Here is a 12043-nt window from a genome sequence, read left to right on the forward strand (position 1 = left end):
AATGCAACCCAAGTGTACCTCATATACAAGTCAATTTCCAGTTCAGCAACAGTAATATAACCGATTGACCTTAAGAAAAAGTAATAGAATCATTAGACTGACCTGGCCTACCCACTGCCTGAGACCTCTGATATGCTCCCTGACTTGCTCTGGAGTGAACAGTTCAGTCATTGACACTCCCTTTATTTTTGGCTTCCCAGACTTGGTTCCAGCCGCATTTTCGGCTGCAGGCAATGTCACATTTTCCTGTTTAGCATGGTCCCTCTCTCTCTCAAACTTAAAACTCTCTTGCTTAACAGAACCAGTGGGGTCATTCAATATAATAGGTTCATCATCAGGCCTCACGTTGCAGGTACCATCCATCTTCATCTCACTACCTTGCATGAAACTTGCAGGAATATCCATCTTCACTTCTGTGACCTCAGATTTCATTGGCAAGCAAGTGTGACCATGCTGGTATTCCTCATATTGCACATTCTGGGGAACATGAGGTTCGCTAATGGCGGTAATTGATACAGCGGAATTTTCACTCTCAGGAATAAGAGATTCACACAACTGTTCAATCTTCAAGCGTTTCAAAGAAGGTTTCAAATCTTCTGAAGTTTCAACAACTGATAGACTCGGCTTTGAAGTCAATTGATTGATTGAACATGCTAAACCAGAACTAGAATCTAGATTACCACGTGGCTTCAGTTTCGTTTGCATATAATTTCTGACAGGAACACAAACAGGGCAAACTTGGTCCCTACAATGTTGGTGATGATTAAGTAATATCTTGGTATGGTGGCAACGAGGATATGGGCATTGAGATACATTGCATCGGTCCAAATGCCTCCACAGTTTTTGAACAGTTACACAATTAGTTTCTTGGCATTTCCCTTCTGGAGCTGCACATCGACGAGCATGCCGCAAGAACAACAGCCACCTTTTCTGATTCCTGAACTGCTTTTCACGGTTTGGATGAGTAGATCTACAGGTAGGTGCACTTGAATGTGGGGGATCTGCTGCTCTAGTAGTAACAGTTTGACAAGTGATGGACCCTTCTGAAGATGCATTATTGCGCTGAGCTTCATCTTGCCCAATTATTCTATGACGAAATTCCTCTTGGATGTACTGCTCAAGTGACAACTTCCCTGATATGTGTGACCTATCTTGAGATTTAGGTTGCCATTGACCCTGAAGCACTGCCTCTGATTGTCCTCCAACAGAAACACAACCATATTTATTTTGGGAGTCAGCAACCAATTGATGTGGATTCAACAATTTTTGCATTTGTCTTGAAGTTTGATTTATTGATGAGCAAATATCCTGTTGGCCTGAAGGAAGAGAGAGCAACTGAGTACCTCCAGAATGAACTTCAGCCGAGTTCTGCTGAGATTTGTTCTGCAAGTCAAAGAGTTGGAACTGTTCAGAAACTTGTGATTGCAGAGCTTCATCATGTTGCTCCATTCCATAATCGTGCAGTACTTGACCGCCTAGATCAGATGACATCTGAGACTGACTAAAAGCATCATTCCTTGACAAAAGCTGCTGCTGGTGACTTTGCTGTTTTTGTTGGCCTTGATGTTGAACAAATTGTGGTGGTTGTAACTGATGAGATTGCTGTTTATGAGATTGTGAGAGATTCTCATGCAAAGACTGTGAAGATTGGAAATTTGTCTTTTCTGATTGATCGACTGGTTCAGGCTTTATTAAATGTGCAGCCTTTTGACTTGTTTGCAAATTTGACTGATTAGTCACCAAAGGAGAGTTGGTCTTGGATGCAGCCTGAAAGCTTACTGGATTCAAATTCTGATTATTCATCATTGATCCAGCAGAGTTAACAGGACCATATAAGTTTCCAGAAGCAGAAGAATCAGCATTGCTCATCCCATATCCATCACCTGCCAGATAATTTTTTTACAGTAAGAACGCTTTAATAGGCAACAACAACGAAAATATACTTCTTCCACATTTTCTAGAAGTGTGCATATCAGACCTCACAAGGTATATAATAATGAGAGAATTAGTACCTTGCATTGCTGGTTGATGATGTTGGTTGTAATTTTGTTGCAAAGGTTTGAGTGAATTGCCATACGGTGTTTCCGTCAGATAACCCTCAGAAGTTCCTGGACCATTCACAAGTTGCAAATTGCTTCCCATCATCCCTAACCCACCATTTAAAGCCCCATTTAGATATCCATAAGATTTCTGTTGCAAACCAGACCTAATTCCACCGCCCATATGGCTGCCAAGGTTGTGCAGTATACGGCTGTTTTGACCACCAAAATGCTGCTTTTGCTGAAGTGGTTGTGACACCATTGCAGATTCAACAGTTGAAAACCCCCCATCATTTTTAGAAGATTCCAATTTCATATGAGACTTATTGTTATTACTATTAAATCCAGGAGTGGGGATCATTTGGCTAGTCATTCTTTGTGCACCCATTGCTGGCATCATGTTGTTTCCACTGGAACTGATGGAAAAATTGGAGGCTGGCTGTTGATATCCATTAGATAGAGATCCTGCAGAAGTGGATTATGTTACACTAGAGTAAAGAAACAGAAATCAATAGCATTACTCACTCATAAGATCATAAGAGTTTTAAGTACCATCTGATGAATTGAAGGAACCACCATGAATGCCAACAGGAGGCCCATTGGAAGTTTGCAACAAGTTTCCAGTGCTCACATTCGTGGAAGCTATGCTATTATATCCAGTGGCAGCAATTATGGAAGTATCCACAGATGATGTAACCATCAAGCTCGAGTTCCCACTGTGAGGCATACCAGGAGTCGGTATCATTGTACCCACAGGAGAGGAAGAACTAACCAGTTGTGAATATTGTTGGTTGTGATTACTCAAAGGTAGGCGCTTGATCAAACCATGTAATCGATTCTCTAAGGTTTCCAGGTTCTTATAATCCTCCTAAGAATGCAAGAAAGTGCTTGTCAAAATTTTAAAATATATATACATATATACGCAGTAAAATTCATTTATATTACGACTTGTGAACATGGGGTGTCTGACACAGCAAGTCCTAATAAACAAGACAAGGGGTCACTGTTTATGTATTGATTTGTTTTTACATGTGTTCTGAATTTAGGTAAGCCTTCTTCATTGTCACTGTAGATATAATTAGATCAAATTTGTCATTCCATGTGTATTCATCAAAGAATTAGTGTGAATATGCAAAGAATTTCAAAATAAAGAGCTTCATCTAAGTTTAAACTCAGCAGAGGGATTGTTTAGAAACCATTGCGTCATTTATCCAATGAATTGGTGATCCTTAGTGTTGTTTGGGCACCATGACACAGCAGATCTTTTTCTCGTCTCCAGCAACGGGTATGGCAATTTCTAATCTCTCTCTCTCTCTCTCTCTACACACACACAGCCCTCCTCCCATTATTATCACTACTCTTATTTCATTCATTCTTATTACTCCTCATCACAGGATATTAATCCATAAGTCTCAGATCATGTGCCAACACAGGTCAACACATGTCCGTTTTCAACACATTATCAAACAATAGTGGGGCCATGTCCTGCAGATCTAGAATTTAAGTAGTTAAAGAATCAACAGTTTGCAGTAAAATATCGGAACTGCTGCTGTAGTCGAATGTAGTCATTAAGTTTAAGGTTTTATCCATCATAATCCAAAACACAGTCCAACAACGCAGAGGAAACTTTCTTGTTGAAAATAATCCCCCCCCCCCCAAACCCAAAAACCCAAAAAAAAAAAAAAAAAAAAACCAGCCCTTCCAAGAAGGCAAAAAAGGGAAGAAGAAGAAAAAAGGCAAAGCACTTACTGTTCTATGCTTAAGAGTATTTTTGTTGGATGGAACTCGGGTCTTGGACTGGAACTAGATAGAGGTCCAAATTCCAAATCTACTGTTTGGTTGCCCAGATTAAGTTTGGATTTGGAGTTCAATTAGAATTTGAAACCACTCAATTTTACAATCACAATTCCGAAGTAAATGTTGGACTTCTAATTCCAAATTGGAAAGGAATTGCTTAAAAATGAAGCCCGATGCATTGAGCATCACATTCTTCATCCTTCTAAGCCTCCATTAAAACTTCCATGCCTACCTCAACACCGATGATCATGACTGTGACAACATGCCAGTCCTGAGTGCAACGACAAGCAGACAGTGAATCTGACAACAAGCATGCCGTGACTGCTACACCAAGCCAAAGGAAACTGCTATATATATACTCAAATATCTATCCTACTTGAGATGCGTGTGTTGTATCCAGAGTTTCTCCCATTTCCTCTGAGGAACAGTTGAACAAACGACTCATGAATGCAGCAGGGTGGGATGAGCCAATAACTCAATTCTGACTGTCACAATTTTTGGGACTTTATTTATTCTTTTGTCGTTAAAATCAAGTTAGACCGTTCTGTGAGAAGTTTTCAAACGTGTTCGATCTGTCTTTTGAGCAAGAGTCACACGTTACCTGGTTATTTTAATTCAATTTGTCAATGGATTTGGAGCTGCTGTTGCCTATTCAGGTACTTAAAATCCCCAGAACTTTGCTTCTTATGATGTAGATTTAGCCTTGTCTCAATTTGATCTTTGATAATGGTTGGTTATAGGCTGTAAAAGGTTGAAACTCATGCCGTTCCCATTTGCATCCGAAATGTTAGATGAAGGTCTTCTCAGAAATGTAGTTTCTATGAACTGGTTTGGATTACGTACCGAAAACAATACAGTTCAGATGCATTGAACATGGCTTGGGGGCGTACAGAAGAATGCCTAGACAAACTTTTATACTATCAACCCCAAAGGCAACTACTGAGATAGTATCTACGAAATTTCTAAGGATTGGTTTATGGTCTACCTTGTAAATCGAACCAAGCTGAACCATGTGCACCCTTGTGTATCTCTTTCTTCTTCAGACACTAATTGTTGTGAATTTCAATTGCCAATGAGTAATTTAACCAAACAAGAAAGTTTGGATTATGGATTAAATTTCAAATGAATACCAGACTCGATTAACAATGAAATTCCAAACATGTGGACTAATGATCCATTAATTTCCGATTCCATATTTGAAATAAATTCCAATTCTGTGCAACCAAACACATCGCTACTGTAACAGGAACAACTTCACCCAACATAGTGATCAAGATATATGTCACAAGCACAATTGTATAAGGTAAAAACAGAAGTAAAACTGACCTCTGAGTGGGCAGCCCTAAATAGACCCTCCTCTAAGCGTCTTACAATATCCATTACTCTCTTTAGTGGTATTCCGTAAGGATGTTGCAGCCGCTGCGAAAGATATTCATAGCTGCAGAAAGGGAGATTGCAAAGCTTGATAAGCACTCAGTAATGTAGAAAAAGCTCCTAGACGTGCCATGCATGTTTAAAAAGTAATTGGTTCCAATAAACATGTTAATAAATAAAAACATGTTAGTTAAGATAAACAATAATAGTAAAGAGGAGATGAAGAAGAAGAAGAAGAAATATAACAGTAGTAAGGCTCCTCTGCCATGCCAAAAGTATGTGATAAAAGACAGAAAGATGAGAATATATACCTTACGCAAGAGAACTTCATTTCTTGCTCAAAAAAATTGGAGTAGAAGTTACTTATCAAAAAGAATGCAGTAAGAAGATAAACATTTATACTTTTATGCAATGACTTGTATTATAATAAATCATAATCAACTTGTATATGCATAAGATGCATATAATCATCATCAGTAGTATGTTCCCTCTTTTTCTTCATCCAGAGATTGGACTGCAGCTCAGGTTGCAACATAAAAGAAGCATCTTTTTATCCTTTCTTGAGGGGAAAAAGAGAAGGAACTAGTTTCTTTCCAAAAGGAGGAAAATGAGAGAGAGGGAGGGAGGTATGAGAATAAGAGGAACAAAGCTACTTGAGCTTGGCTTGTTCGTCTAGTTAGATTCTAGCTTAAGAATGCTTGTTACAAAAATGAGCCAAGCCTGATCATATTTTAAATTTTAACAATTAAATGAGCTACGTTAACACCCAACTTGATAAGCTAATGAACATACACTATAAAAACAAACTACTCAAGCTTGGGTCAATATCCTATTGTGAGCTCCTCAATTTATTGAGCTTGGCTAACTGAGTTGATAAGCAAATGAATTCCTAAATTAAAAACCAAGCCGCTCAAGCTAAAAAATCAACTAACCCAAGTAAAAGATTGCTCCAGATCTAGAGAAACAAGACAAGGTCGAGCCTCATTTTGGAGCTCATAAATTTTACATGCTAAACTTGAGTAACCCGCCATTGCTTGTTTACATTCCCAAAACAATAGGTCAACTGGTATTCAATAGCATCATGTGAAGAGTTCATCCTCAAATTGCATGTATTTATTATTGATCTTTTAAGTGCCTATTGACCGCATTCCAAATTTAGAATGTGGTCCTAACAGGAGCAAGAAAATCATTTTCAGACCCGGCCCCACCTTCTCCATATGTGTGTACACACTCAAATGCCACTAATAACAAACTCAACATTGATATAATCTGTGCAAAGTGGCTGCACCAAGACAAAACCCGTGTTCCCACATTTGGCAGTTTGAGCTTTACAGTCACGGACTCATTTTAGTTAACACAGAAACCTAGAAAACTATAATAAATACAAAATATAAGTACCAGTCTTACATCTTATCTTGCATAAATCTGCGTGCAGGCTCCATATTGAGTGTATCATGATTAGGTACCTGCCCTGGTATCTGTCCGGACACATGTGCCTGTACATTCATTTTTACCTTCAAGGCTACTGAATCCCAACTGCTGCATAACCCAAAAAATCAGAAGTCCACCTTCTAAATGAATATCCCGTTAAATCACCTGCAATAATGCACATTCATCAACACATGTTAGATGTAATAAGTTCCTTCATGATGTATAATTTGACGCTATATGCCTTATACCTGGTAGAAGGACAAAAGCCTATCAACTTTCAATTCAGTTAGTGACAACTTTATGATTGCTATTTATAATTGGGCATTGGGGGCTACCACAACTGGACAAGGATTTATGCAAAGACAATTCACAAATTTTGAACAGGAGTAAAGAAATATATGTTAATGGAGAAAAATGGCAGAGCATAAATAATTTACATAATGTAGTGCAAGAAGGAGAATGAAAGCAAGGATGATGATGATGAGTACAAGGCGAATGAAAGCACTAAATTAAGAGGAAACAATAAGTATAAATATAAAGGAGAACTAACTGATTCAAGTATAAATGATCACACAATACACAAAAAATTAGTTACATCCATCTTCTCTTTCCCCACTTCTCGAACCTTGAAACATCTAGAGCACACATGCAATATAATTACAATGACAAAGATCAGTTAAGGTAATTAGACTTGACAGGAGTTCATAGAACATTACAAGATAGTCATAAGCAATTGAATGTCAATTCAGGAGATTGAGGAGATTCAATTTTGGTAAGTCTACTGAAACATCAAATCGAATTGATCATTAAATTAAATAGAGCAAGATAATATAATCAACACCCAGGAGATCGGGCATCATGATCCGAATTATAGAATCCTATTATTCTTTTTTTAGTACCGTGCATTACGATACATTACCATTGAAAATTCACTAGGTTATCTACAAGACTCCTGCTGAAGTCTTTTGGACCATTAGAGCTGTTAAAGGCAAGCCAACACTCCAACAAGAGCCCCTGGTTGTTAACTTAGCTGCTGGAAATCACATCAATAAGTTGACTCAATGATTGTGGCAGATTTATTGGGTCTTCATTATAGGCTAATGTTTAGGGATTTTATTTTTATTCTAATTTGATTTTATTCTCTTTATTCTTATTTGATTTTATTCTCTTTCCATATTTGTAATTTTCCTCTTATATATAATGATAGTCAGGCTCTCAAATTGAGTACGCCAATTTTACCAAGTTACTTTTTGGTATCAAAGCCTCTAACCTACGCCTCCCCCCCCCCCCCCCCCCTTTCTCTCTCTCTCTTTCACCGCCTCTTTTAATCTCTCTCTCTCTATCTCGTCACAGCCCCTTCCCTATTTCTTTTTTCCTTTTCTTCACAAACCCTCTCTCTTCTTCAAGCCGCTGTTGCGACAGTCCTAGGGGGAGCCAATCTCCTCTAGGTTCGACCCCTGTAGGGGTATTCCCTTAGTCTCTTTCATGCACCAAGGGTCAGAAGACGTGTTTGTAATTTTTTGGGGCTGCCGGGATATTCGGCAGCATTTTCGGATCAGATCGCCATTTCTCCTGCTTCTTGGTTTGATCAAAATCAGGTTTATTCCTCCTTTGTTTGAAATTATTGGTGATCTGTTGAATTGTTCTATTTAATATTATGGTTGATTCAAGTAATAATAAAGAAACTCTCTCTTCGGCACAACACACACTGGCTCAACGAGTTACTAGTGTGCTGTTGAATGGCTGTAATTTTGCATCCTGGGCTCGTTCCCTCCCCCTCTATGTCGGTGGAAAAGGCAAATCAGGGTAGAATTTTGGTACTAAAAATATGCCAGATATTAAAGACCCTAAATATGCTTAGTGGGATATGGACAATTGCACCATTTTAGGATGGATGTTTAATTCTATGGAGGAACGCATTTATAATATATTCATGTTTTATGACTCTGTTAATGACTTGTGGATTACTTTGAATCAAATGTATGCTCATTCTAGGAATGATGCTCATATTTTATAATTATACCAAGATATTGCTAAGGCCTCGCAGGAAGGCCTGAATTTGTCTGTAACTGATTACTTTAGGTATTTGAGATTTAGTTGGGAGGAACTAGCTCAATATGAGCCTCTCAGTGAATTTCCTTCCGAGGTAGCCTCTCTTCTTGTCAAACGTCTTGATCGTCAGCATACCTATCAGTTTTTTATGAGATTACGCCCAGAATTTGAACCACTAAAGTCTCAGATCTTGAATGCATCACCAATGCCATCCCTGTTGGAAGCCTTTGCTACTGTTGATGGTAAAGCATGCAGGCACCGTTTAATTCAGCCCTAACTTATTCCTCTACCAGTGTCTGAGCCTGCTGGGGATAGTATGGCTTTTGCAGCCAACTTTGGATCACGTGCTTCTGGAAGTCAGATTATTTGTCACCATTGCGGAGGGGTTGGACATGTTAAGGCTCGTTGCTTCAAACTTCAACCTGAACTGAAGCAGAAATTTTCTAGGAACCGTTAATCTGGAACTGGTTCTTCTCGTACTGCTGCTATTGCAGAGACTCATGCTACTACTAGTGGATCTACTGTATTTCCTGCACTGAGCCAGCTTCAGTCTCAAATTGGGCAGATCCAGGACCAGCTTGGCTCCCTTGCTTCTAGAGTTGGTGCTCCTTCAACTGCTCCCATTGCCACTATTGCTACAGGTACTCATCCTGCATTTCATATTAAGGCCAAGCAGCCCACTTAGGTTCTAGATTTTGGGGCAATGATCACATGATTGGTGAGTTATCAGTTTTTTCTTCCAATGTCATACCTGTTACCCAATCTGTGTATCTTGTGGATGGCTCTACATCTTACATTCACAGTAAGGGTAATGTTTGTCTGTCTTCTGATATTACTCTTTCATCTGTCCTTCATGTACCTAAATTTGCCTTTAACCTTTTATCTGCTAGCCGGCTTGCAAAAAACCTCCAATGTGCAGTTATATTCTTACCAGATCACTGTTTGTTGCAGGACCTTTGTTCAAAGAGGATTTTTGGCGGGGGTTATGAGCGTTATGGGCTTTACTACTTTGGGGAACCACCAGGAACGAATCTTCAAGCTTCTGTCCTACCTACTTCTAGTGTTTATGATTTTTTTTTCGCACTTTTAGTCTATGGCATCTACGTTTGGGGTATGTAAACTTTCAGTATCTATGTTTATTGTTTCCTTCGTTAAATAAAGCATGTAAGGACCATAAGTTTCAATGTGAAGTTTGTGAGCTTTCTAAACATACTAGAACTAGCTATATTTCTCATATGAGCCGTGCTCCTAGTATGTTTGATCTTATTCATTCTGATGTCTGGGCCCTTCCCCAGTTACTGCTTTCTCTGGGCATCGATATTATGTGACATTTATTGATAATTATTCTCGTTGTACTTGGGTTTATTTATTGAAAAAGAAATCTGATGTGTTTCTTTTATTTACCCAGTTTCTTCAAATGATCAAAACCCAATATAACACTGTTGTCCGTAATATTCGTTCTGATAATGGACATGAATATGTTTCGAATGAGTTCTGTACTGAACTTAACAAAAATGGGATTTTACATCAACTCACTTGCCCCTACACTACTGAGCAAAATGGCGTGACTGAACGCAAAAACCGTCATCTTATGTCTATGGTCCGATGTCTTCTAAGTGGTATGCATGTGCCTAAATTCTATTGGCATATGGCTGTTCTAATTAATCGTACTCCCAGTCGAGTTTTGGGTCGTAAGGCCCCACTTCAGATTCTCCAGCCTGATTATACATTGTTTCACCTTCTACCTCGCGTTTTCGGTTGTACTTGTTTTGTTCATAACCGTAGTCCTTCTCGTCATAAACTTGATGATAAATCTATTAGGTGTATATTCTTGGGGTATTCTGCTATGTCAAAGGGTTATCGTTGTTATGATCCTGTGGCCAAACATATATATCATTCTCTTGATGTGACATTTCATGAAACTGTTCTTTTTTATCGTACTAATTCTGTGATACAAGATCCTCTCTCTTATGGTTTGGAGAAGGAGATTTCTCCTATTGCCCGTCATGTTCCTCTCTTTGAAAATCACACTGTCCTGGAATATCCCTCTCCATCCATGCAGGATTCCCCTCCACCTTTGCAGGTCTACTCTCGTCGCCATCGCACTCAACCTCCCTTGCCAGAATCATCTTCAGAACCAGGTCCAGATAACTCTTCTTCTCCTGTGGCTCCTACCATTCATGAGCATACATCCCATTATCCTACCCGTGATTGTCACCCTCCTAATTGGTTTGTATTCTCTAGTAGCACTAACCACCCTATTTCCCAATATGTCTTCTATGATGGTCTTTCAGGTACATATAAATCCTTCCTGGGCAAGATTGGGACCGTTTCTATTCCTCGATCAATGTCAAAGGCCCTCAGAGGCCCTCCAGGATCCCAATTGGGTGTCTGCTATGACAACAGAAATGGATGTTTTACAACATAATAATACATGGGAACATGTTACTTTACCTGCTGGGGAGAAAACGGTTGGCTGCAAATGGTTCTTTAATGTGAAGTACTTAGTCGATGGTTCTATTGATCGGTAAAAGACTCAGTTGGTGGCAAAAGGCTTTACTCAGATTCCGGGTAAAGACTTTGGTGCTACCTTTGCTCCTGTGGCAAAGTTGTCATTGACGTCTGTGCGACTGCTTATCTCCTTGTCTGCTGCCCATTCTTAGCCTCTGCATCAGTTAGATGTCAAAAATGCATTTTTTAATGGAGACTTACTTAAGACTATATATATGGATCCACCCCCTGGATTTCGAGCTGAGGGGGAGTATGCTGGGAAAGTCTGTCGGCTGCGGAAGTCTCTTTATGGTCTGAAGCAATCTCCTACAGCGTGGTTTAGTCATTTCAGCGATGTTGTTCTATCCATGGGCTTTGTGCGCTGCCACTTAGACCATACTTGCTTTATTCGACGTCGCTATGATTGTCATTGCATTATGTTATTGGTATATGTGGATGATATCATTATCATAGGTCGTGATGCTTCATCAGGCGAAACTTCATCTTCAAAAGTCCTTTGATGTGAAGGACTTAGGTTCTCTTTGATATTTTCTGGGAATTGAGGTTGCTAGATCCTGTCGTGGAATTTCTTTATCTCACAGGAAATATGTTTTGGATCTTCTTTAAGATACTGGCATGCTTGGGTGTCGACCCGCTTCCACTCCTATGGATCCCAATCTCAAACTCTCTGTTGAGTCAGGGGAATTACTTCCAAATCCGTCCGTGTATCAACGTTTAGTAAGTCGTCTTATCTACTTGACTAACACAAGGCCCGATTTGACATTTGTTGTTAGTGTAGTTAGTCAATTCATGCATGCCCCTCGTTCAGCTCATATGGATGCAGTCTACCATATTTTGAG

At 39.3% G+C, this 12043-nt stretch overlaps 1 protein-coding gene across 1 annotated transcript in view; it reads right to left on the reverse strand.

Annotated features, from left to right (window-relative positions):
- Window positions 1-12043, reverse strand: part of LOC132285166 (histone acetyltransferase HAC1-like) — a 32413-nt gene that overhangs the window by 14029 nt on the left and 6341 nt on the right. Inside the window, exons 3-7 of the mRNA XM_059787331.1 lie at window positions 6618-6806; window positions 5163-5274; window positions 2592-2907; window positions 2013-2504; window positions 103-1883 (exon numbers count right to left, since the gene is read on the reverse strand). Coding sequence (XP_059643314.1) covers window positions 103-1883; window positions 2013-2504; window positions 2592-2907; window positions 5163-5274; window positions 6618-6718 — 2802 coding nt within the window. The 5' untranslated portion in view covers window positions 6719-6806. The remainder of the gene's footprint in view (window positions 1-102; window positions 1884-2012; window positions 2505-2591; window positions 2908-5162; window positions 5275-6617; window positions 6807-12043) is intronic.

Source organism: Cornus florida, unplaced genomic scaffold (assembly GCF_030987335.1).
Source record: "Cornus florida cultivar Cherokee Brave unplaced genomic scaffold, ASM3098733v1 CherokeeBrave_3.0.0_Hap2_Chr11, whole genome shotgun sequence".
Taxonomy (NCBI): Eukaryota; Viridiplantae; Streptophyta; class Magnoliopsida; order Cornales; family Cornaceae; genus Cornus; species Cornus florida.